Source organism: Pituophis catenifer, unplaced genomic scaffold, assembly GCF_029215685.1.
Source record: "Pituophis catenifer annectens isolate HBS135680 unplaced genomic scaffold, rPitCat1.0.hap2 SCAF_1, whole genome shotgun sequence".
Taxonomy (NCBI): Eukaryota; Metazoa; Chordata; class Lepidosauria; order Squamata; family Colubridae; genus Pituophis; species Pituophis catenifer.
The window spans coordinates 285855256-285878034 of record NW_027256881.1 but is presented as its reverse complement, the minus strand read 5'-3'; the positions used below and the strand labels follow the sequence as shown (position 1 = coordinate 285878034).

Sequence of the window (22779 nt, the reverse complement as noted above, 5' to 3'; positions counted from 1 at the left end):
TGCTGAAATGTTAGCTAAACATTTCTTCATCTCTTCTTTCAGCTATAAAAATGGGGTTCCTGTTAGGACTAGTGTGGAATTTTAATAGCACTGCATAGACAGCAATTATGTAACACATGGGCAAAACAACAGAGTTTCTCATCATTTAATAAACCCTTGAGATTTCCTTAGTTCCAGTTCTCTCACTGGCTAGATTTTATGGTCTGCTGGCTCCATCTGACCTTCAGAATACCCAAGTACATCCATAACAAAAGCGGGAAAACATTGCTAGAAACAAATGATATAGATTTGCATTTGATTTATTTGATGAACAAGATATAGTGAATATTTATGATATACTGAAAAGAATTTGCTCAGTGACTTGGTCTTTGTGAATAAATTTGCTTCAATCCATTATCCTTGCAAAGGCAACAGCATTGAGATCTAAATACAGAGTGGAACGCCTACGAACAAGGGTTTCCTCTTCATTTCAATGAAGAAGAGCTTCTCTTTCCTTTCCCCAAGAGCCGGGCAGCCTTATAATAGATTAATCAAATTCCCTGTAACTTGATAATTTGTGTAAAAAGGAAATGATCAAATTACACGGAATGTAGTTAATTATGATATTGTGGCTTGCAGTCTCCAATAACAAAATGAACAGATTGGGTGTGGGGAGGGATCAAATTTGGTGGTCTTAATATTCATTCATTTATATGTATTGTTTCCTTATTTAACAGTCTCTCTCTCCCCCCCCCTCTTTTTTAAGTAAAGTGGGAGAAAAAAGCAACTATGGAATCCTTGGTGCTTTTTGAGCTTTTTTGTTTGCTCCCAGATATTTCATTACCAAACTATGTACCAGTAGCATTCATATGTCTGTTATTCCACTATGAGTAACTACTGCTGTTTTTAGAATTTGGAAAAATAAATGGAGTAATTTGGGCCCTAAATAATATCATTCAAAATGAGATTTGGATTTATTTTATCTTTGTTTAACTGTAAAATTCAGTTTATTCTACATGATTATGGAAAATAATGCTTTCTTTTTGAACAAACTAAGATATCTTGTGGATTGATATTCTGATTACTTAATTTATGGTTTCAATGAATTAGCATTTACCCTTACTTGCACTAAACAATTTGTTCCTAACCAATAACAGAGCCTTGAAATATCCTCCTTTCACATGCAAAAAGAGCAACGGAAAGAGCAAGGTCATTATAGCTATAGAAGGTCTATATGCAAATTCTGACTGTAAAACAATTTCAAAAATGTGATTAAAATAATTTGTTGGCTAATAACTGTTTTCTGTTGTATATTTTTTATAAAAGAAAAAACTATGAGGGCCATTGCTGACCTTACATAACCTCACAGCACCATGGGATTTCAGTGGACTAAGAAAATGAACCAAATTAACTCTGCAAGTTAATTAATTTGGCTTCTGCTCAGAGAATATACTCTGAGAATATTCTCACAATATTCGTTTTTGTGCTACAGGATGGGACAGCTTCCCACTGGCAGGAATTGTAAGGTGAAAGAACATAGAAAAAAGAATAACAGTCACAGAGAAGAGGAAATGAATTGAGCTCAAAATAATCAAGAGTAGATTAAGACTTGATAAGGATGTTGCTTTTCTTTCATTGATTTAAAACATAATTATTTGGATTAGGATGGTGGTTAAGTCCTTATTATTTTTGAGTTTTTTCTTCCACTCAGCTGCATTCTTTTTTCATTGATAATGTCTATTTTAACTATAAGCAGCCCAGAGTCACTGTAAATTTGGAAGCCTCAAACCTGATATATAATAATACATCTATATTTTGCCCTCCTGTCTTTGGCCTTGAATCCTTCTATTTTTCCCCCAACTCCACCCCTTGCCGATGCCAATTTCTCTGCTCATACAATCGGCTTTTTAACTTGCTATTGGATCATCTGCACTGTTATACAATGGCATAAGCAGCTATTAGCACTTATTTTTGAACATTCATTCTGCAATCCTAACACAATATATCACAGATTTTTATATTATAAAAATTTTTTCATTTTCATTTTATTTGATTTATATACCGCCCTACTCCTGAAGGACTCAGGGCGGTGAACAGGCACAAGATAAAACACACAGAATACAAAAATTTAAGAGCAGAAGTAAAATCGGATTAAATCTATTTAGCCCAAGACAAATTTAAAACCCCAGGTTAAGAACAAATTAAAATTTACATTAAAAAGAGAATGGGAGAGGTTAGGCCAGACCAGCCTGGTGAAATAAAAAGGTTTTGAGAGCGCAGCGGAAGATGCGTAGATCCGGGATCCTCCGTATCTCTGGTGGGAGCTCGTTCCAGATAGTAGGTGCCCCCACAGAGAAGGTTCTCCCCCTGGGGGCCGCCAGCCGACATTGTTTGGCCGACGGCACCCAGAAATATTTTCTTAGTTGTTTTTTAATAATGAGCTCAAGAAGCCAATGGCATTCTTAGCAAAATGCAATGATTTCAAAATATTTACATGTGTATGATGATGTGCAAATGCTGCCATTTTATATTTGTGCCTTGGTGTCTGCAGCAAGAAAACAAGATCTAGAATTTGCATAATGAAATAATGTATATGTCATAATTTGCCTTCTCCTGCCCTCCTAGCAGATGATCCTTCAGAAGGGTCTTGCAAAAAGTTATTAAATAAAATGAGTGATAAAGTAAAATAACTGAACAAAGCAATTACAAAACTTGCAGGAATGTATATAATGCTGGTATGTGCATATGTGGAAAGGAGAATGAATAAGGCATGATCCTTAGCACTACAGATATCTCAAGTATATCTCTATTTTCATCTGCACTACATTGGTAAATCTGCCACTGAATAAGAGTCATTGGTTTTCTACCATAATATAGCTTTTTTTTTCTTGCCTATAAACTGTCCCAATACCTCATATATCTCCTTTGAAAATGAGGGTCAAAAGTACCAAAGAGTTTTCATAGTATAAAGAAATGCCAATCTGGCTCTAGGTTATGCAACAATGCAGGTGGTTTATTTGTTTATAATTTAATAAGTGAAGAATAGTTTCTACTTCCATAATATCTTATGGGCATTCTCTCAAGTCAAGAAAAAATGTCTGGTATGCAGCGAAGGAGTGGTAAGTACCTGCTAAGCAAATTCCAAGGAGCAGTTTTATACTAATCAGACCTTGAAACTGACCTGTGAACATTCATTGTATTTTAATGAATCAGTAGCCCAAAGCATTCCAAAGCATTGATTATTGCAGACTAAGCCACCAATGTGAGGGTTCCTGTCCAGACTTGTATTCCCAAAAATAGCAAGGCTCAGTGACCGAGTGGAAAAAAGGGAGCAAAGGTCAACAGCAAAAAGAAATTACACAGCCTGGGTTCATTTTGTTTGGAGGTTTCACCACTCACTAAATAGACATTACAAAACAGATATGAGCTACTGTAGATTTGTCGTTCTAAGAAGGGACTTTTGGACCGTAAATTTTGATGAAATGGTATTTTACCATTTATTTGCACAAGGGCAAATCTCATTTTATGAGATTGATTTATGTTAAAATGTAAGGTCAATTAGGTGGAAAACTACTTCTCAAATGTAAAAAGTGAAAGTAAATGTAAATATAAAAAGTGAAAACAGTGACAGGCAAACATTGATTCACTCTTATTCTCAGTTTGGTTTTTCTTACCCTACTTTAATAAGATAAAGCTTTTTTTTTTCCTTACAAAAAAAAATCTCATTGTTCTTTGCATTAACTGAAGGCTCTTACTGGATAAGAATGTTCTATGGCAGGGGTGTCAAACTTGATTTCATTGAGGGCCGCATCAGAGTTGTGTTTGCCTTGGGGGGCCAGGGTGGGTGGGGCCAATGTGGGCATGGTCAGTTCGACATCACTTTTATCAGGGGCACTTGTGGGGGCCCGAGTGCTCTGCCAGCAAAAACAGGCTCCCGAGATCCATTTCTGGATGCGACGGTCTCCTGCAACCCTCTGCCAGTGAAAACGGAGCTCGGGAGGGCACTGCGGGCCAGTCCTTTGCTGTTTCCAGGGCACCCCCATGGGCTGAATCCAGCCCCCGGGCCTTGAGTTTGACACCCCTGTTCTATTTGTTGTTGTTAGTTGCGAAGTTGTGTCCGACCCATCACAACCCCATGGACAACATTCCTCCAGGCCTTCCTGTTCTCTACCATCCTCTGGAGTCCATTTAAGCTCACTCCTATTGCTTTTAAGTCACTCCTGGTGACTCCATCCAGCCACCTCGTTCTCTGTTGCCCACTTCTTCTTTTGCCCTCAATCTTTCCTAGCATTAGGCTCTTCTCCAGTGAGTCCTTCCTTCTCATTAGGTGACCAAAGTATTTGAGCCCCTGTTCTATAGGTATCATTAATACAGGACATTAATACAAGACATTTTTCAGTCTTTCTCCTCCTCCAGCTTTTAAGCGCGGACACACACAAAAGAGATTATTGTTGTCTTTTTAGCCTCTGAAATTTCTATCGGTTTATTGGTCTTCCAATATGAAGTTGAAGAAGCAGTACAGGAAGAATTTTGACACTTTTGAACTTTGGAGTTAGAGAAGATTTCTGAAAATACCATGAACAGGCAAGGAAACAAACAAATGCATCATCAAATAAATCGATCCAGAGTTCTGAGGCACAAGAGACCAGGCTCAAATTATCCTAGTTCAGATACATTTTGGAAAGACAGCTCTCTGAAGAAAGCTCTAGTGCTGGGAAAGGTGGAAAGAAAGAGAAGAGAATAACCAAGAGCAGGGTGGATGGATTCCATTATTGTAGTGATGGGTACATTGGAAGACCTGAAGGATCAGGTTGGGAGCAGATGATTGTGGAGAAAATCAATCTATGTGGTCACTAAAAGTTGACTCCAACCCGTTTATGCATAAATCAATTTGATATAGTTTTAGCTACATACAGTGTGAAGATAGGAAATAAAAAATATTTTTTTAAAAAAAATCTTTAGTAATAGATTTAAATGATCATACAAACTAATCTATTTCATTTTATCTAGACATGTTATGTTATAAATAGCAGAATACACACTTATTTCTAAGCCCGTAATGGCGAACCTATGGCACGCGTGCCACAGGTGGCACGCGGAGCCATATCAGTGAGCACATGAGCATTGCCCTAGTTCAGCTCCAGCGTGTGCCAGCTGATTTTCGGGCCCTCCAGGCGCACCGGAAGTCAGCAAATGGGCTGTTTCCGGCCTCCGGAGGGCCTCTGGGCAGGTGGGGAAGGCCGTCTTCACCCACCCCAGGCTCCAAGAAAGCCACTGGAGCCTGGGGAGGGCGAAAAACAGGCCTACCGGGCCCACCGGGCCATCACGTGCCAAAGGGGTGGGAGTGTGGGGGGGTCGTGCACGCATGCGGGGGGCGCATTGAATTATGTGTGTCGGCACGCGCGCACGACCCCCCCTGTGCTCCCCCCACTTTTGGCACATGACGGCAAAAAGGTTCACCATCACTGTTCTAAGCTATTTAGACACATTGTTATAATTTATCTGTTGTTAAGATCACAGTAGTATTGCAACAAAACATTTACTGATTAATCAGTATTTGCAACTTTTTCTTATGCTACAAAGCATAAGATACTTTTTAAAATTATAAACTTTAGGAGACTTACAGTTTCTTCTAGGATTTTAAGTTGTTGGTTGATTTCTTTAAGTCTGTTTTGTTGATCACGTTCTTCTTTAGTGTCTCTTAAGATCTTTTCACCTGGAATGTTCAACTTTCTATTTGCATAAGCCAAGGATTCCTTTAAAAAAGCAAATAATAATAAAAGTACTGAATTTTAAAAGGAAAAGAAGAGGAAACAATCTCAACCAATCCCTTGTTACCAAAGCATGGTTCCCATACATTAAATGTCTTCTACAAATTAGTCTGAGTTCTAGTTCAATTATGTGTGCTAAGTAAAACTCAATTGTAAGCCTGGCATTAGCTAAAAATTGAGTTTAGTTACAATATAATTAGCACCTATATAATGCTTTAGAAAATGTAAAATTGTCCTATTTCTGTTCCAAAATAAAAAGCAAAATTAGTCATGCCAGCAATGATAAAATAATTTAAACCACTAATCAGAGTAAACTCTTTTCTAAAATACTAATTAAAGTATGAAGTTTTCTTGGCAAAATTAGAACCTATATATAAGTCAGATTTTTTTTTAAAAAAAATGCAAATCTATTTACACAGTGAGCTTAACTGGGGCAAGGGGATGGTATTAATGGTGTCATGTGAGCAATCTAATATAATAAATTGCTTACAAATAACCCCAAAAAGCCAGACTTTATCCCCAAGTAATCCCATTAGTGGTGGGTTGCCCCCGGTTCGCACCAGTTCTATAGAACCAATAGTAAAACCGACGGGAGTCTTCGCCCACTGACTTCAACATCATCAGAATGCTTCTGCGCATGTGCAAAAGAGTGCACGCGCGAAGCAAGCGCCCACGCATAGCCCCATTGCGAACCAGTAATAAAGGTAAGTAGACCCATTCCTGAACCCCATGGTAATGTGGAGCTAAAGTAATCCCCTTTTGCTAATAGTACCATGCAAAGTATTTACTGAAGGGGTTACCTATCCTTTTCTGTTTCCAAAAATAAGATCCTACCTACAGCAACTCTGTGAAATCAGTTTTTCAGTTTGTCTGTTTGAAAGTATAGTGATAGGGTAGTTAAACCAAGGTCCCTACCAAACATTACTGGTATAAAGAAGCAATAGCTATTTCTCATTTTAAAAGCATAGATTCTGAATTGGAAAATCAAGATTTTAATTAGACAAATCAAGTTGTTAAAATGTATTTTACAGGAAAAACACTAAGGTTCCTTGTTAAGTGGAAAAAGGAAGATATCAGCCCAACAAAGCCAGGAGACCATTTTTAACTACAAGATCAAATAAAAAATAAAAGCTTAGCAGCTTTACTTAGAATTTCTTTGGGGAGTTATTCTATAATCAGTGTTTCCTATTGCATTTGTATAAAAAATAATTATTACATATGTACATTCAGAATTACTGCAAGCTGTGATCTATGTACAGGCAAGCAATAATCTGTTTACGCTTCATTTCTCCTACATTTCAAAATATGTGTGAAATGACCCTATTCTTATCAGTTGATTATCAGGATTAGAAAATTGAGCAAGAGACAAGAATAATATTCTTCATCATTGGAATAAAAGTTTCAAGAAAGTTCAGCTTTTTACTTTGTTCCCATCTTCTCACTTGTTGCTATGACATCATTTATATCTCAAGTCGGTATTTGGCAAATATGAATGATCAAAAATAATCTCTGGCTACACAAAATGAAACTGAATGGCCTTTCAAAATCTGCCAAAAAACCACAATTCAAATCTTAACTAAAACTGTACATTTATTACATAAGGCATACTTTTCTTCCAATATTGTGTAGTTTGAGCCAAACCACTGAATAGAATTTAAAATATTTAGAGCTGATGAACCACAGAAAAATTGTTAGTAGCATTTCTGGAGCACAGTCAGCAGGTATGCCAGTGAAACCAATGTTTTTTCCAACTGTCTAGATTTACCACTTGTTGAAATAATGAATGGATTTACAAAACATATCATATGAAGCCAAGATTTATTGGACCTGGTTTTGTTAAATAAATCACAATCAGATGGATTTACCCAACATAACTCATTACTCATCCTTACAAACAAGTTCACTCTCAAATCAGAGTGGTCCTCATCTGCAGAAGGCAAAGGGCAAGGGCAACTAATAAAAGCAGTGTTGTACTATATCACAATGCAAGCTCTTTAAGCACAAAATGATATTGAAGATTAAGTTTATAGAACACTGTCTTCTGTATATTTCCTATATTCTGATGAGCAGTAATGCAGAAATACCAGTATATGTTACATGTTACATTGATAATTAAACCCTTTTCTTACAAAGTTTATGACAAAGTAACTTTTGAGATTGTACAAAACCAAAATCCTTAGCAAGAGTTATAAAGGCATCCCAGGAAATTATGGCTCATCAGTGGATATTTATTGCTGCTTGCTACTTCAACAAAAAAAAAAATTGTTGCAAGGCGTCTGTGACGGTGTTGAATGAATCAAAATCAAGTAATATTTTAAAAAATAATTAGTAACATACCTATTCCTGGATTTCTGCCTCAATTTTCTACATTTACTTAGCTGAAAACTGCTTTCATAAAATGGTCATTCCAAGTACAATCTCCCTAAGCAGTTCAAGATAGAAATTTATCTTCAGTTCTGGGGGCTTCTCCCGGCATGCTGGGTATGTTTCTCTGGTGATTTGGAGACTGGAATGATTGGAGGATTGACTATCTGCTGTTCAAATATCAGAAAGAGTCTAGAAACATCCTTTCTGACTAACAAACCTTATTAAAAGGTATTAACTTTTGTGAGATGAAACTCGTTCCATGAGATTGTGTTACTATCACAACTTTTCATGTTGAAAACAGTGACAATCCAACAATGGTGGTAGAAGTGATTGAGTGACTGTACCATCTGTATCAGTAGTTACTCTGGGTAAGTCTGGTGCAATACTCTCCCTGGCTCTGAAAAAGTACCCTGACCAGGCCTGTACCACTTTTTCCCTCAGGGAGTCAGAACTGTAACTGCAGTTCTTGCCTGCCTGCCTGGCTGCCTGCCTGTCTGCCTTGCGACCCTTCCAGCTGCTGAGAAAAATTGAGATCACTGTCAAATTCGTCACAAAAGCTGCCGGGGGCTCTTGATCCATGGTTTGAAAATCTCAGACATTACAATCTCCTGAATTCTTTTAAGGCCCAGATTGGAATATTCCAACATCCTAAACTTCTTGCTTCCACCCTTTTGCAGATTTTGCTGGACTCCACCAATTCTAATTCTGTAAGAGCAGTTACCTATACTCTTGGGTTTATTAGGAAATACAGAGTATTGAGAAGAAATATGTATTTTTCTGTGCTTCTGGGTTATTGGCATAATGGCACTGCAAAAGAGAAATGACCTAGGAAGCTAAGGCAACAAACAGAAAGAGAATTTCATCTGGAGAATGGGAGGAAAAGAATCAAAATATTCACAGCAGCTGGGAAAAGATCTCTAATTATTTTGGACTGGACAGAATTAACACATAGATCTGGAGGAGGAAAACTGAAAAATTCCTCCAATTATTAGAAATGAAGAACGTTGGGTGGGGACGGGGGGGGGGGAGAATTAAGAAAGATTATTGATATCCGCTGGTCACTAGTTATATTAGGGTTTTTTTTAAGAACCAGCTGAAAGTGATTGAAGAGTACAACTCTCAGACTTCCCAGTCCCAAACCACATTTCCTTAAAAAATCTTTATGAGAAACATACTTTTCTATCTGACTGAATCTATTACAGAATGTATATCAATTAAAAAAGAGATTAAATGCCAATATTTTCAAAATAATAATAATTTTTAAAAGTATAATATTGCCAAAGCAAGGCATCCTCTAGCTATTCTGTACCTCATAAATCTTACTGGAGGCTTTTGAACAGGAGCTCTGAAATACAGACAAATCTCCATCAGATATTATTATTTTGAGTTTAGCATCAATTTCTGCAAGGTGATGATATTCCATTGGTTCGGGTGTATATCCTTCACCTGGTACAAATATTTCAACTGTTTCTTCCTATTAAAGTAAAATGAAATAATTATTTTCCCATCAAATTACATGATTAGAAAAAATAGATTATAGATTATATAAAAATGCATGTCATACTGTACCTATAGAATAAGAAGCTAGCTTACTTTTATACGCATAGCTACTATGTAAGAAGTCATTTCTTTATACTTTTTTCTCCTTTGTTTCTTTTTCTTGCACTTTTGGCTTTGTCTTTTTCTTATTTCATTTATTTTTTTTCCTCTCTTTATTCTAAACATTTGTTCTTGTTAGCATTTATCTTTTTCCTTCAATTTTTTAATAAAGTTATATGAAAATGAATATGTATTTCTATTGACAATGCATATTCTAAATCAGAGCATATATTTCCATTATCTGTTAAAGTCATATGTACTTTAAATGCATTTTAGTTTTGGAAAAATGGAAGACCATTAGATCCCCTAAGAAGTTCTTAGAATTATTTTAAATATTAACAAAAAAAGTCTCCAATGCCACATTTCCAAATTACAAGTGCACCCCCTACTGGCATATAAATACAGAAGGAAGACAATGCTTTACAGTAGGTAGAATTTTTTAATATAGCATGTTAGAAAATCCTGTGATAATTAGGTGTCTGATTTATTTATGGAAAGAATTTACATGCTAGCCTTCAAAATAAATTTCCATGTGATACTTTGAAAGCATACATAGAATGACCCAGATTACTCAGGAAATGCTACATATCTTCAGCTGGGAACAGCGGTTGCATCTGCACAAACCTAAATTGTTGAAGTGATGATTCTAAAAGAAATGTTTGGACCATCAATGCCATGTAGGAATCAAATATCACATCTGCCACAAGAGCATTCAGGCAATTATGTCTATAGAACAGGATGTATAACTTTTTTGATAATGGTCTGTCAATAGGCGAACACAATAAAGAAACTACTGGGAGGTAACTCCACATGTCAGTGTTGGTTCCTTTGACCTTACATTAATCTTGCCAGACTCAAGATAATAATCTGCATATTTGCATACTAAATATACATTGTGAATTACTAGGGAGGGTCCACCTTCGCCCTTTTCCAGCATACCAAAGACTCTGAGCTTTTCCATCTCTTTTCTTTTGGGGAAAGGACCCCCCCCCCTCCTGTCACTCTAGACTACATTCTGCCAGATATAGCCACTGACTGGGATGGATTCTATCACTCAGACCCACCACTGGATTACATTCATAGCCAATGGCTGATTTATTTGAGCAAGTTGTACTGGAATGAGTCTCTGGTTTACAGTATGTTCCATGAAAGATGCACATCAATCCCAGCTTCACTTAAATTGTAATGAAAGCCAGGTACCACCCGTCCTTAGCTCCACTCCCATAACCAACAATAATGTTAGTAGGTTTCATCCTCCTGGCTATGAGGCTCTAAATAGGCCTCCACATAGATGGAGATGATGCCTTGGATGACAAAAGTTCAGATGTAGAGAGGACTCTTCCTGCTTCATGCCATTTCCCACATCAACTCAGGAGCTAGGATACTGTTACTCTTTAATTATAACTTGCTCATTAAGGAAAGTTGGATGTTATCTGAATAGAACTATATAAAGCAAGTGAACGCAAAGTTGCATGATTATATATATATACTGCTGTACTTTGTGCATAAGCACTGGATACCATGAGCATAAAATTTAAAGAGTACCAATATAATGCTGATTTGAGCTAGTTTACTGAGTTTGTAAATGTAATGTATGCATTCTTTTGTATTGTGCAGATGTTAAATTTCAGGATGCCTTTAAAAGTGAAGAAAATTTCCATTGTTTCCAATGGTTGGAAACACATTTTGATTTTTATTCTGACAGAAAAAGGAAAACAAAGTTTTATTCCTTTACAACACGGTAGATTTGGAACATTCATTTCAAAGTACTTTGCTCCAAACTCGAAACAAAATACATTTCCATTTTCTTTAACCCCTACACTCTCCTGGGGTAATTTGAAAGAAAGTAAATGGCCCTAAATCACATAGTGAATTTCATGATCAATTGGAGACTTGAACATGGATCACCAATCCTGGGCTAGTACCTTCTCCACAATACCACATTTTTCTCACTGCAGCAGAAGCCTAAGAAAACAACACTACAATGAATTATTTCAGTTGCCCAGAGCTTGTGAAAAAGTGCTTTGAATCAATATTATTAGTTCATACCTCAGTTTGAAGTTCATTACTATCATTTTCTTTCAGTAATTCGGATAGTCTCTGTTTCTCTTCATCTAGCATAACTTCACTTGATGAATCTTTGGCCAGCTGCATAAAGAGGAAAGCAATTTGGAAATTGATAGTCTTGGGAGATCAATAATAGTTTTTTGAAAATCAGTAAGGATTAGAGATGTGCATGCTTCAGAAACAATATGGATGGAAGATGTGCTTTCAATCTTACACATCTCTTTGCTAATTCAATAAATCAACCGGCTTTCTGACCAAGACAGAAGAAAGGGGCTACAAATTAAGGGGTGATTCTTTAAATAGTAGGAACATTTTTCAAGTCCATCTGGAAGTGTGGAAAAAACAGTCTACATACAGTAAATTAGTACTGTAGAAGTGCTGCACCTGACAGGCTCCAAAGTATTTCTTCCAAATCATTTTTGAACCAAGCACATTCTGAATGTAGTCCTAGATTAGCAACCTCATTTGGGACTCCCACATTGGTTACTAAATGAAGCAATTGCTAAGTGGAAAATCACATGATCATGACTGAGCTTTCTTGTCAAAGCTGAAAAGAGTAACCAATTTCATACCTTAGCTTTTGTTTGCCTCCTAACTGATCTCCCACCCTATAAAATGTTCACCGAAGTGCTGGATAATAAACAAGAATGGAATTAATATTTGTATTTGCATTCATTGGAGAGAAAGAGTTTTAAAAAGAGTAATCACATCCAAAGCAATGTGTTGATGTCAGCAGCCAATTGGCAAACAGCCTGTGTGTTCACCATTGTGTACCTGTTTACTGTACTCTCCTCTAATCCCATCATCAGCAATCTCTCTGTTCTGCTGCGGGATGGGGGGCAGAGGAGAGATTGCCTACAGAAATCACTTGGCAGGGCTCTTTTTTCAGAGGCAGTGAGGGAAGAAGAGGGGATGCACTTGGCACATGGGAGGGAGAAGAGGACAGAAAAGCACTGGAATGACTGGTGGCCATCAATTATTTTCCCAATGGGGCGCTGTGCCATGATGGAGCTCGGGGTTAGAAGAGAATAAACGGGCATACAATGGCTGCTGAATACCTCAATGTTCCTGAGAGTTTTATCAGTACATTACTTTTCATGTATACTCCCCATTGTGTGCCTGCTTACTCTCTTCTAATCTCTTCTTCTCCAGTCTCCCCTTTCTGCAAGGGTAGAAAAAAAAGAAAACCAACAGGTCAGACACAAGACAATATATATTAATTGTAACAGAGATCACATGAATGAGGGAGGCTGAGAATGTCATAAATGGTCATAAATTGGTCATAAAGTTATTTTTAGCACTGTTGTAATTTCGAATGATTGCTGAATGAGTAGTTGATAAGCTGCACTACCTTTACTGTGCAATATAGTCACTTAAGTTGGCACTACATGTGCCAGATACTACATAAATTCCATAGAAATATTTTGACAGTGTTACCCTTCCACCACATCATTCATAACTTTTAGTTATAATGAACTTTGTAAACATTCTTATCAATAAATGTCACAGGCACAGCGTAAGAACAAGAAATAGGATGTGCAATTAACAAGAGGACATTCCATTATGTAGATATAATTACATGGTGGTTTAAAACATTCTATTTTTCCAGCAAAACCTGATACTGAAAATAATTAGAATCCAATCATTAATCTCATATATTTCAGATAAACTGCAAAGAAATGTTAATAAGATGATTTTCTAAATGAGTAACAAGATAAATGTCATGGCCTCATCAGAGCTTGGGTCCGAGGAGGATGACGAGATGGAGCTAGGGCTGACGGAGGAATGACTGGAGCACGATGAAGCAGTCCCAGGTACCTCAGGCCTGGGAAGGATCACCAGGGAAGGAGAGAGGGCACAGGATGACCAAGCAAAGGGGGAGGAGAGGGCAGGTAGCAGAGCAGAGCAACAATGGCACTCCGGCAACGACCAATTACCTCGCCCCAATCCCTGAGCACGGAGAATGGGGAGGCAGGATCAGCACAGGGTGACCCAATGACTCAGGAGGAGGGCGCCCTGCCCCTCTTCACAAGGCTCACTTGGGGAATGAGATTTAAAGGGACGCTGTTGGAGGGGTACTTCTCGGGAACCAACATTTTGGTTCCTTTTCCCAGTTTTACATGCTGTTAACAATGTCTGGATATTTTGCTTGCTGTGCCCTGTTTGTCTTGCCCTGCTTGCATTGCTTGCCTGGCCTGGCTATATGTGAGTTTGCAGCAACCCAGTTCTGCTCCGGGTTGTCCTGCAGTTCAAGTGAATTTTTCCTATGATGAGGACTCCTTGGAACCAAATTCCCTGAACTGTGGCTGCTTTCAGAACTGTGCTACTCCTCTGGACTAATAGCAGCCAGGAACGATTGGAGATGCGTGTTTAGTTTTTTATTCCTGGACTTGCAGTGAATGGTGGGACTTTTGGGGGAAAATTGGAGCAATAAAGGGGAGTTAAGCCTTCATTCTGGCTATGTTGCTTCTGTGCCCAGCTCCAGGTCATCACAATAAAGCTTAACAAAGAATTCTAATCTTATGTTTAAATACATACCTCTATGTTCTTTTTAACAAAGTTTGGTGTTTTTTTTAAGTTTGCTGTACTTTTTGGGCAGGTGTTTTCCATTTTCTTCACTGAACTTCTTGAACTATCAGCTGAATCACCTTCAGGTATTGAAAGAGAAAAAGAATTATTGAGGAAACAAATAATAAAGAAAAAATTAGCCATCTAATTAAATTTCGGAATTGCCTTTCACTATTTTATGTAAAAGTTTTTATTTTGTTACTATATTGTAGATTGTAAACTATGTTTCAATATTATCCCTAACAAAATATTACACGCTTTACCACAAACTCATTAATAGCACCAGTTAAGAACAAATTGCAGACAGAGAAAACTAATATGAAATGCAAAGCCACGCCAACCATTCTCAAATCCAAAATGCATTTTTCTGTGAATGGAAGTGAACATGAAACTGAAACTTTTGATCTCACATCAAGTGTAATAAAATGTGAGGGAAGGCTCATACAAAACAATTCTTAGGAAAAAGTACTTTTTACAATATTATGTCTAAATATCTCCAATGCTGGGCCAATATTTAGGCAAAAAACGCTTCTATTTCATGCAGCCCATATAATAATAATAATCAAAATAATAATAATCAAAATAATCAAAAACATGATTTCACATATTTGTTATTCTTTTAAAATTATATCTGGAGAGCAAAAGTGTATTGTACCTCGCTTTGTTTGTCTTCCATTAGTCTCATAATTTTCTGGAGGAAGCTGAGTTTTAAATATGTTAAACGTTCCATTATCTTCACAAGAAGAAAGATCTGTTAATGAAACATATATTGTGAAATGATTTCTACTCAGGAAGTAAGGGATCAGTTTGGATCTAAACAGATCCAAAGAGTCTGATGGATTGGGTCCTTCAGCAACTGTGTTAGGCTGAACTAAATCAGTAATCACTTTCCCTATATTTTCAAGGTGAATTTAAAAATAACAGACGTACTTGGTCAGGAAAATGTATGCTCTGGTATACCATCCAGTCCCGACTGATATGAGTTGTAGGAGTTTTGAATTAGAGGACAAATTAGCTTTTTGCTACAATATAGCAAATAAGAGGGGTAAACAACCTTTTGATAACCAAAAGCTGCACTCAACATTTAGGAGATGCTATGAACCACAGTGATAATACAACAATGCAAACTGGGTGGACTTTTAAAAATATGTGAAGAACATATGCTACAAAATCTGATGTTTTCTACTCAAAATGGAAAGTAACAAAGCTACCAATTTTCATCAATCACATTCAGAGGAGCTTCTGAAAGCTGTTACGAAGAGTTCAAAAGCTGCAAGTTGTTAGCCCTCTATTAGAATTAATACCAACAATTTAATTTTTTAATTCTTACCAGGAGTTCCAGATAATGGTGAGTTCAAAGCTAAAAATCTGCTAGTGTTTTCTTCCTCTTCAGTAATTATTGAAGAACTTCGGGATGTCATAGACTGCATCAGGTAGTGAAATACATACGTACATATAAGGATAAATGGACAATCCAGAATATTTATGCAGATTGCTAAACTTTTCCTTAAGTTTCTAAAGGGCTCCCCCACACAACTGCAGGTTTTACCACTTTGTTTTTATCCCCACATGATTTACACATGCTTTTATCATTGGGCTATGTACTCAACAAAATTTCTTTGGTAATTGCAGCTTTTAGCAACAGATTACAAAAGTTATAAGGATTTGAGCAGAGTATTTTCAGAAAATACTGCACAATATGTTTATGTCATAGGAACTTTATAACATAGTAAATTCTTATAAATTTCACACAAAAATATTTTATACTAAGAGATTTTAATATTCAGTTCTGTAGCAATTCATGAAAAATATCCATAATTTATCAAACTAGATGAACTTCTACCAGGCCATATCTACAGACTTACTAAATAAATCAATAGCTAGCTTAATTGAGCAGAAAATTAGCACATAAGTCAAATACATACATAATAGATAACTGATTTTTATATACCAAAAAGCAATTCAAATGTAAACAAACATAGCTATTCATCATAATATATAAATGATGGTTCATAGAAGTATTCTGGAATCGATCTTGTATTTCTAACCTGAAATTCTTCCCATAGTTTTGCTCTCAATTCTCTGCCTTGCTTTTTGACTGCTCTTTCCTTGGATTGTTTATTTGCCAATATCTGGTCCAACCTTTTCATCTTCTTTATTGCTTTCAGGATGAGAAGATCTACATCTTTCTCCTTAGAATCATCCAGGTTTGAAGACCTGGATGTCACTTAAATATAAAACTGACTATTAAAATCAAATCATCTTTCCATCAAAAATATCCTTAATAGCATTTCAAGTTGATCTACTAAAATGTCATCAGATGAAGAATATTTTTCAGTAATCCACTAGGAATACAACACTAATGCTACAATATTTTAAAGAAAATATTGCTCTTCATTAATGAAGCTGAAAATTGTTTCAAAACTATTGCTAATACAAATATTTATGAAATAAACGGATGCCCATCCCTAACCAAATAAGTTATGTGGTGGCAATGCAGGCTAAGTGCCTGGAGGTTGATGGGGAGGAACCGGCTTCGACTCAACCCTGGCAAGACTGAATGGCTACGGGTTTTTGGCCCCCTAGGACCAAATGATTCTCTGTCTTTGACTCTGGACAGGACACACTTCTTGGAGTGTGTGAATTGGTGCATAATTTGGGGATCCTTCTAGACTCATGCTCTAGCTTGAGGAGCAGGTGGCAGCTGAGGCCAGGAGCCTTTGCACAGATTCGTCTAGTGCACCAATCATACCTTTTCTGGCCTGGAAGTCCTTCTCAGTCAACCATGCATTGATCATCTCTTAGTTGATTATACACAAAGGAAAATAGTGGAAATTCTAGCATATATTTATGCTGCAATACATTCTACATGGGGCTGTTCTTGAAGACTACCCAGAAACTTCAACTGATCTAGAACGAGGCAACACACCCAGTAATAGGGATGCCTAGATCTGCGAGCTACATAGCTTCCAATTTCTTCCTTGTTACAACTCAAGGTACTGGTCATTACCTTTAAAGTCCTATATGGCACAGGATTAGGCCACTTGAAAAACCACCTTTCCTTAAAGACATCTACCCATCTACCCATTCCTTAAGGCCATGCCAGATAGGTTGGGCACACTCCTGATTCCTTCCAAGTATTATTATCTAATGGGAAGCATGCCTTTCCATGGCGGTCTCTGCCCCATGGAACATCTTGCCCCCTGAAATTCAGCAGACTCCCACCCTTTTAGCATCCTGCAAAGTCTTAAAGACCTGGTTTTCTCCCAAACATTGGGAGATTAAACAATGTTATATTTGCTTGGATTGGTGACAGGTTTTCGTTTTTATTGTTTTTTAATGTTTTGTGTTTTAATTTTTAAAATTTAATGTTAAGTAGTGTATTGTAGAGTTTTTGAAGGATTTTATTGAGAGCTACCCAGAGTTGTCTGAAGGATAGGTGGCTATATAAATGTTATAAATAAACGAATAAATAAATAAATACTAGAATTTACTCAATCTTCCCCAGTTTTGTATGTGTATAATAATTAAAATTATCTTCCTGATACCGGTAGAAAGCTCAGAAACAGAGAACTGTATTGCAGTCATTAAAAAGTAGAAAGGAATTGGTATTCAAGTATCCTAACCAAATTAACAATATCAGGACACGCAGGAAAATAGAAATCTCTGATGTGCCATAGGATCTGAAGCTTTCATCAAAATGACAAAAACAGCATTATAGCATCATAATTCAATCTCCATTCCTTTTGTACAAGTGTGCACCATCATGACACACATTAAACAATTGCAAGATTTGTACTTATACTATTTTCGCTTCCTTCCCATTACAATTATTAATGCTTGTAAACTAAGCTGGCTTTCTAACCCTAACTATAAGACATAGTACAAAAGATAAATACCTTTTTGTGGTTCAGTTGGCTTATTCTGAGAAGCTCTGCTGCAAGAGAGTTTATTTTCAGTGAAGTCATCTTCAGAATCTACTGAACTTGAAGAATGTTCTAAAAAAAAGAGAAACAGTGCATAGAAGTGCTATTTAAAAATGTTATTAAAGAATCAAACCAACTGTTAAAAGATAATTACTCCAAGGTGGCTGCAATCTGGAACAAACTATTTAGTCTTATGTTCAGTCCACTGACCCTAATCTTGTGAAATATTTATATATGTTCTTTAATGAGTTTAACATTTATATTTCTATATTAATTGTTCCTTTTTTTTCCACATTGTCCTAAAGTTTTATGAAGATCCAAAGATAGTTGGATCGCTGTTCTTTGCTGGCAAAACTCTTGGTTTCTTAACAGGCAAACAGAAATTCAGCAACTGAAATTATCTTAGTATATAACCGCTATAGTAAGAAAAACCATACAACTGTTCAATGCCACAGTCAAAGCCTAGACATAAGCACTAATTTAGCCAGTTAAATTTACTTTTATTCTTTTTTTATACAGTCATGTAATTCACTTGAACCTCATTTTTATTAACGTTCTTAATTACAGTAGTAAAAAGCAACATAAGCTAGAATTTCCAATTCTTTAAATTCCTACACTTATAGTTATTTTTCTTTTGCTCAAGAAGAGAAGTAAACTCACTAGATGGCTTTTCAAACTTGTCATTCAAAGATCTCTAACAGCCTTAGAATAGTAAATAAGCAATTTCCAAAAATAATTAGAAAGTGAAGTTTGCAAACTTTGAAAGGCTCCACTACAGCTGTGAGCATGTTGGCTATTTTTTTTATCTCTCAGCTCTTAGACCTGCAGAAAGCTGCTATCCTCAATGTCCGCATGAGGAACAACCATCCACAGCACCTGGAAGTCATCCCCCATCCCTCACTATTTGGAAATGTTCTAAGTAACCACTGTATGGTCTTGCTTTGGTTCAGTTCTTTGGTCTTTGCCATGGTCATTGTCCCCATCTTTGTTGGAGACATGTTTAATTTGCATTTTTTCCACTGGAAGTCCCTTTTGAACCCAATAAATACATCGAAGGTATTTATATAGTTATATCATTGTCACAGGTCTTATTATACATTATTATTTTAAATGTGAATAAGGTTATATTGACCTTGTAGTACTTGCCATACCTGCCACCTGATTTGTATGCTGTCCCACCAGTTGAAAATCACCAGTTTTTTCTTCAGATATTTGTTCTGAGAAACTCATTTGTTGAGTTTCATATTCCTCCCCGTTTTTATCATAATTTTCTTTTGAGTTCTCCCCTATATGATTATTGCAAAAATCAACCTAGAAATGATATGGAATGGAAAGTTTTTATGGAAAGTTTTAACAAGCATATCAATCTTTTTATCCAAAGCTCCTGATTTATTCATAACCTAATATCCTTGGGTAAAATCCACAAATTTGACTTTTTATATCCTTTTTAGGAATTTTTTTTTTAAAAAGCATGTAATTATTCTCTTACCTAGTGGCTTGTGGTAAACATCTGAAATTCTATGCAAAACTTTGGAAGGCCTATAGAGAGTAGAACAAGTAACAGAGCAGAAAGAGTAACTACCTTAGACTGGTCTGATTCTGGCGTTAAAATCTCTAGAGATGAACTTAAAATTTTGCTTCCATAATTATTTCTTGAGTTAGATGCTGGTCTTGAAATTCCATCCAGACTTCCTCTTGTAATATCCATTGTAGCCTTAAATGATTAGAAAAGGAGAACTTAATTACGGTATATGGAATCTATTTTTAAAATTTTGCAGGCTTCATTTTCAGTAATGAACTTCCATTATCTTCTTAATTTTGCAGTTTATATCAGTGATTCAGTTTAATAGGCAAAAGAAATGAGTGGATATTATTTTATACTCTGTTGCCAAAAGCAATGGCCCTGCTATGGTCAGGAGACTGCAAGACCTGACCTTGACTGGTTGGCACATGACTAAGAAATGGGAAACAAAAGTCTGGGATTTTCACAGCTTCGAAGCTACATGAAGATTCTTCCCCTTCTCTTTTATTCAGAAAGCAAGAAAAAAAATCAAGCAGGCTAGCTCAGAATGAGTTCTAAACTACACTTTTCTTAATATAAAGGAGAAAACAAAACATGTCACTAACTTCTTGCATAACAAGTTTTCCCATATTGCCACTACAAACAGATCCAACCACAGTCCTTGTTAAAGAATATAGAGGCAGTATCAGTTACACTATGTCTAGATTAAAAAAAATAAGTAATTTCATGACAGTTAGGGGGATCTTTGAAAGCCAAACATCAATAGTAAAAAAATGTTACTTCTGGAAATAGCCTGATTTGGAAACCATGAGAGTTATATTTGCATATTTACTTCATCTGCAAATATATGTGTTTAGGTTACTTTATGTTAGGGATACTTCACTATTTGCTGATAGGCACCATATTTGCCATTGCAAAATAAAATACTAATTGTTTTACTATCACTGTGTGGTTAATTCAGACAGGCATGAGATAATGAACTAATATTTAGAAATTATTATTTCTGTGACTCTTTGGTCCAAAACAATCTTCATAGCATGGTTTTGTATGTGAGCATGACTGGAAGCAGGAAGTTCAGCCAGCAAATTGCTACAACAGTCTAGCCAGGGGTGAAATCTAGCAGGTTCTGACAGGTTCTGGAGAACCGGTAGCAGAAATTTTGAGTAGTTCCGAGAACTGGCAAATACCACCTCTGGCTGGTTCCAGAGTGGGGAGGGAATGGGGATTTTGCAGTATCCTTCCCCTGGAGTGGGGTGGGTATGGAGATTTTGCAATATCCTTCCCCTGCCATGCCCAAGCTATGCCCACCAAGCCACACCATGCCCACCAAGCCACGTCCACAGAACCAATAGTAAAAAAAAATTGAATTTCACCACTGAATCCAGCCATGAAACATCAACCATTGACCCTCACAGGGTCGTTATGGGGAAAATAGAAGGAGTGAGTAGTATTAGGTATATTCACTGCCTTGAGCTATTTACTAGGTAATGAAGGCTGGATAAAAATCTAATAAGTAAATAAACTACTTAAAAGCATTGCAGTCAAGAACCAGTAGATCTGGTTTGTATTGCTGTTTTACACACACTGGATGTATTTTATTTATCTCTTACATTATTTTACATAATTTTATGACATGCTAACCTGCTATTGACTGTACAATATAGTACATTTTGTCCCAATGTTTAGCCTAAATAGAAAAGTGGTCAACTATTAGAGTTTTTCTTTCATCTTTGACTTTCAACGCCGATGTATTATGGAAACTGTTATCTGCTGCACAAATAACTCTATAAGAAAAGATCCAGATCTTTGGGCTCTTGCTCAAAATTTGAGCAAGAGCCCAAAGTAACTATAAATAATATGTCTCAAAATGGGTGGTGGGGGGGCGGGAGAGATAATCTTTTGAAGACCATGCAGTCCATGCTTACTGCTTTGGGAATAAGCCCAACTGAACGATAAACAAATTAATTCTGGTACTGCCTGTAAATATAGACATATAGAAAACAAAACAAAACAAAATACATAAAGGCAAAGCTTCCTGCTATTGTATTGGTATCCAACATGATCGTGAAGGCAAAAGGTTCATCATAACGATCGCTGAAAAAGATAATTTTCCCTCCACCAAACCAAAAAAAAGGGGTCTACATACAATACTCGGTCTACCTATATACTTCGAAAGAATGTTAGAAATGCACCTCCGGAGGCAGACAAAACAAGCAACAGCCTCCATCAAGAAACAGCAACTAGTCGCCCCGCTTCTCTGTTGCTATGGCAACCCACGGGATGGAGCGGAAACAGGAAGTAGGGCAACCACCTAAGGGCGGAAGTTAAAACGCTGGCTTTGGGACGCTTCGCAGGTGACGCTCAGCAGTTTAGGCGGCAGCGCCGCCGCTACACGGAAAACAGCAAGCACTCGTTAGCAGAAATGAACTGGCTGGCTGGGGAATTCTGGGAGTTGAAGTCCGCCAGGCTTCAAGTTGACAAGGTTGGAGACCCCTGTTCTAAAGAGCTTCTGTATCTTCCGATAGGACTGCAAAACTCTGGACAGACATTAGAGAGTTATTACAATGAGTTCAAGTACAGTGGGGATCCGGATTTTTGCACTCCAAACCTAGTGTCCTTATTTACATAGGTCTTTCTTACGGAGCCGATTTTATGGAAACATCCATGTAATTTTCTTTGCAGCAATATCTTTTTGCCTTCCATTGCTTTGCCATTGTCCAGTCTTATTCTCTAACGGAGTTTTTCTCAACCTCAGCAACTTCGTGGGCTCTTAACTTCCAGAATTCTCCAGCCAGCATGCTCGCAATTTAGGGAGGTGGGATTTGGGGGGGGGGGGAGGTTTAAGTGGACTTTTTAAAAACCGCATTTCTTTGGGGGGGGAAGGGGGATGAATAATGAAGGTGAAAGATTCTAAGCACTTTCACTGGTTATGACCAAAAAATATATTTTTTTTTAAATCAGTTCATTTTTTTAAATTGTG

At 36.9% G+C, this 22779-nt stretch overlaps 1 protein-coding gene across 1 annotated transcript in view; it reads right to left on the bottom strand.

The window, feature by feature from the left end:
* The window catches only part of FSIP1 (fibrous sheath interacting protein 1), a 51282-nt gene extending 29244 nt beyond the window's left edge, over positions 1-22038 (bottom strand). Inside the window, exons 1-11 of the mRNA XM_070931341.1 lie at positions 21992-22038; positions 19860-19991; positions 19429-19588; positions 18251-18349; positions 16400-16578; positions 15682-15775; positions 15007-15102; positions 14322-14431; positions 11766-11864; positions 9427-9591; positions 5604-5735 (exon numbers count right to left, since the gene is read on the bottom strand). Of these exons, the coding sequence (XP_070787442.1) occupies positions 5604-5735; positions 9427-9591; positions 11766-11864; positions 14322-14431; positions 15007-15102; positions 15682-15775; positions 16400-16578; positions 18251-18349; positions 19429-19588; positions 19860-19985 (1260 nt within the window). The 5' untranslated portion in view covers positions 19986-19991; positions 21992-22038. The remainder of the gene's footprint in view (positions 1-5603; positions 5736-9426; positions 9592-11765; positions 11865-14321; positions 14432-15006; positions 15103-15681; positions 15776-16399; positions 16579-18250; positions 18350-19428; positions 19589-19859; positions 19992-21991) is intronic.
* Between the last annotated feature and the right edge of the window lie 741 nt (positions 22039-22779).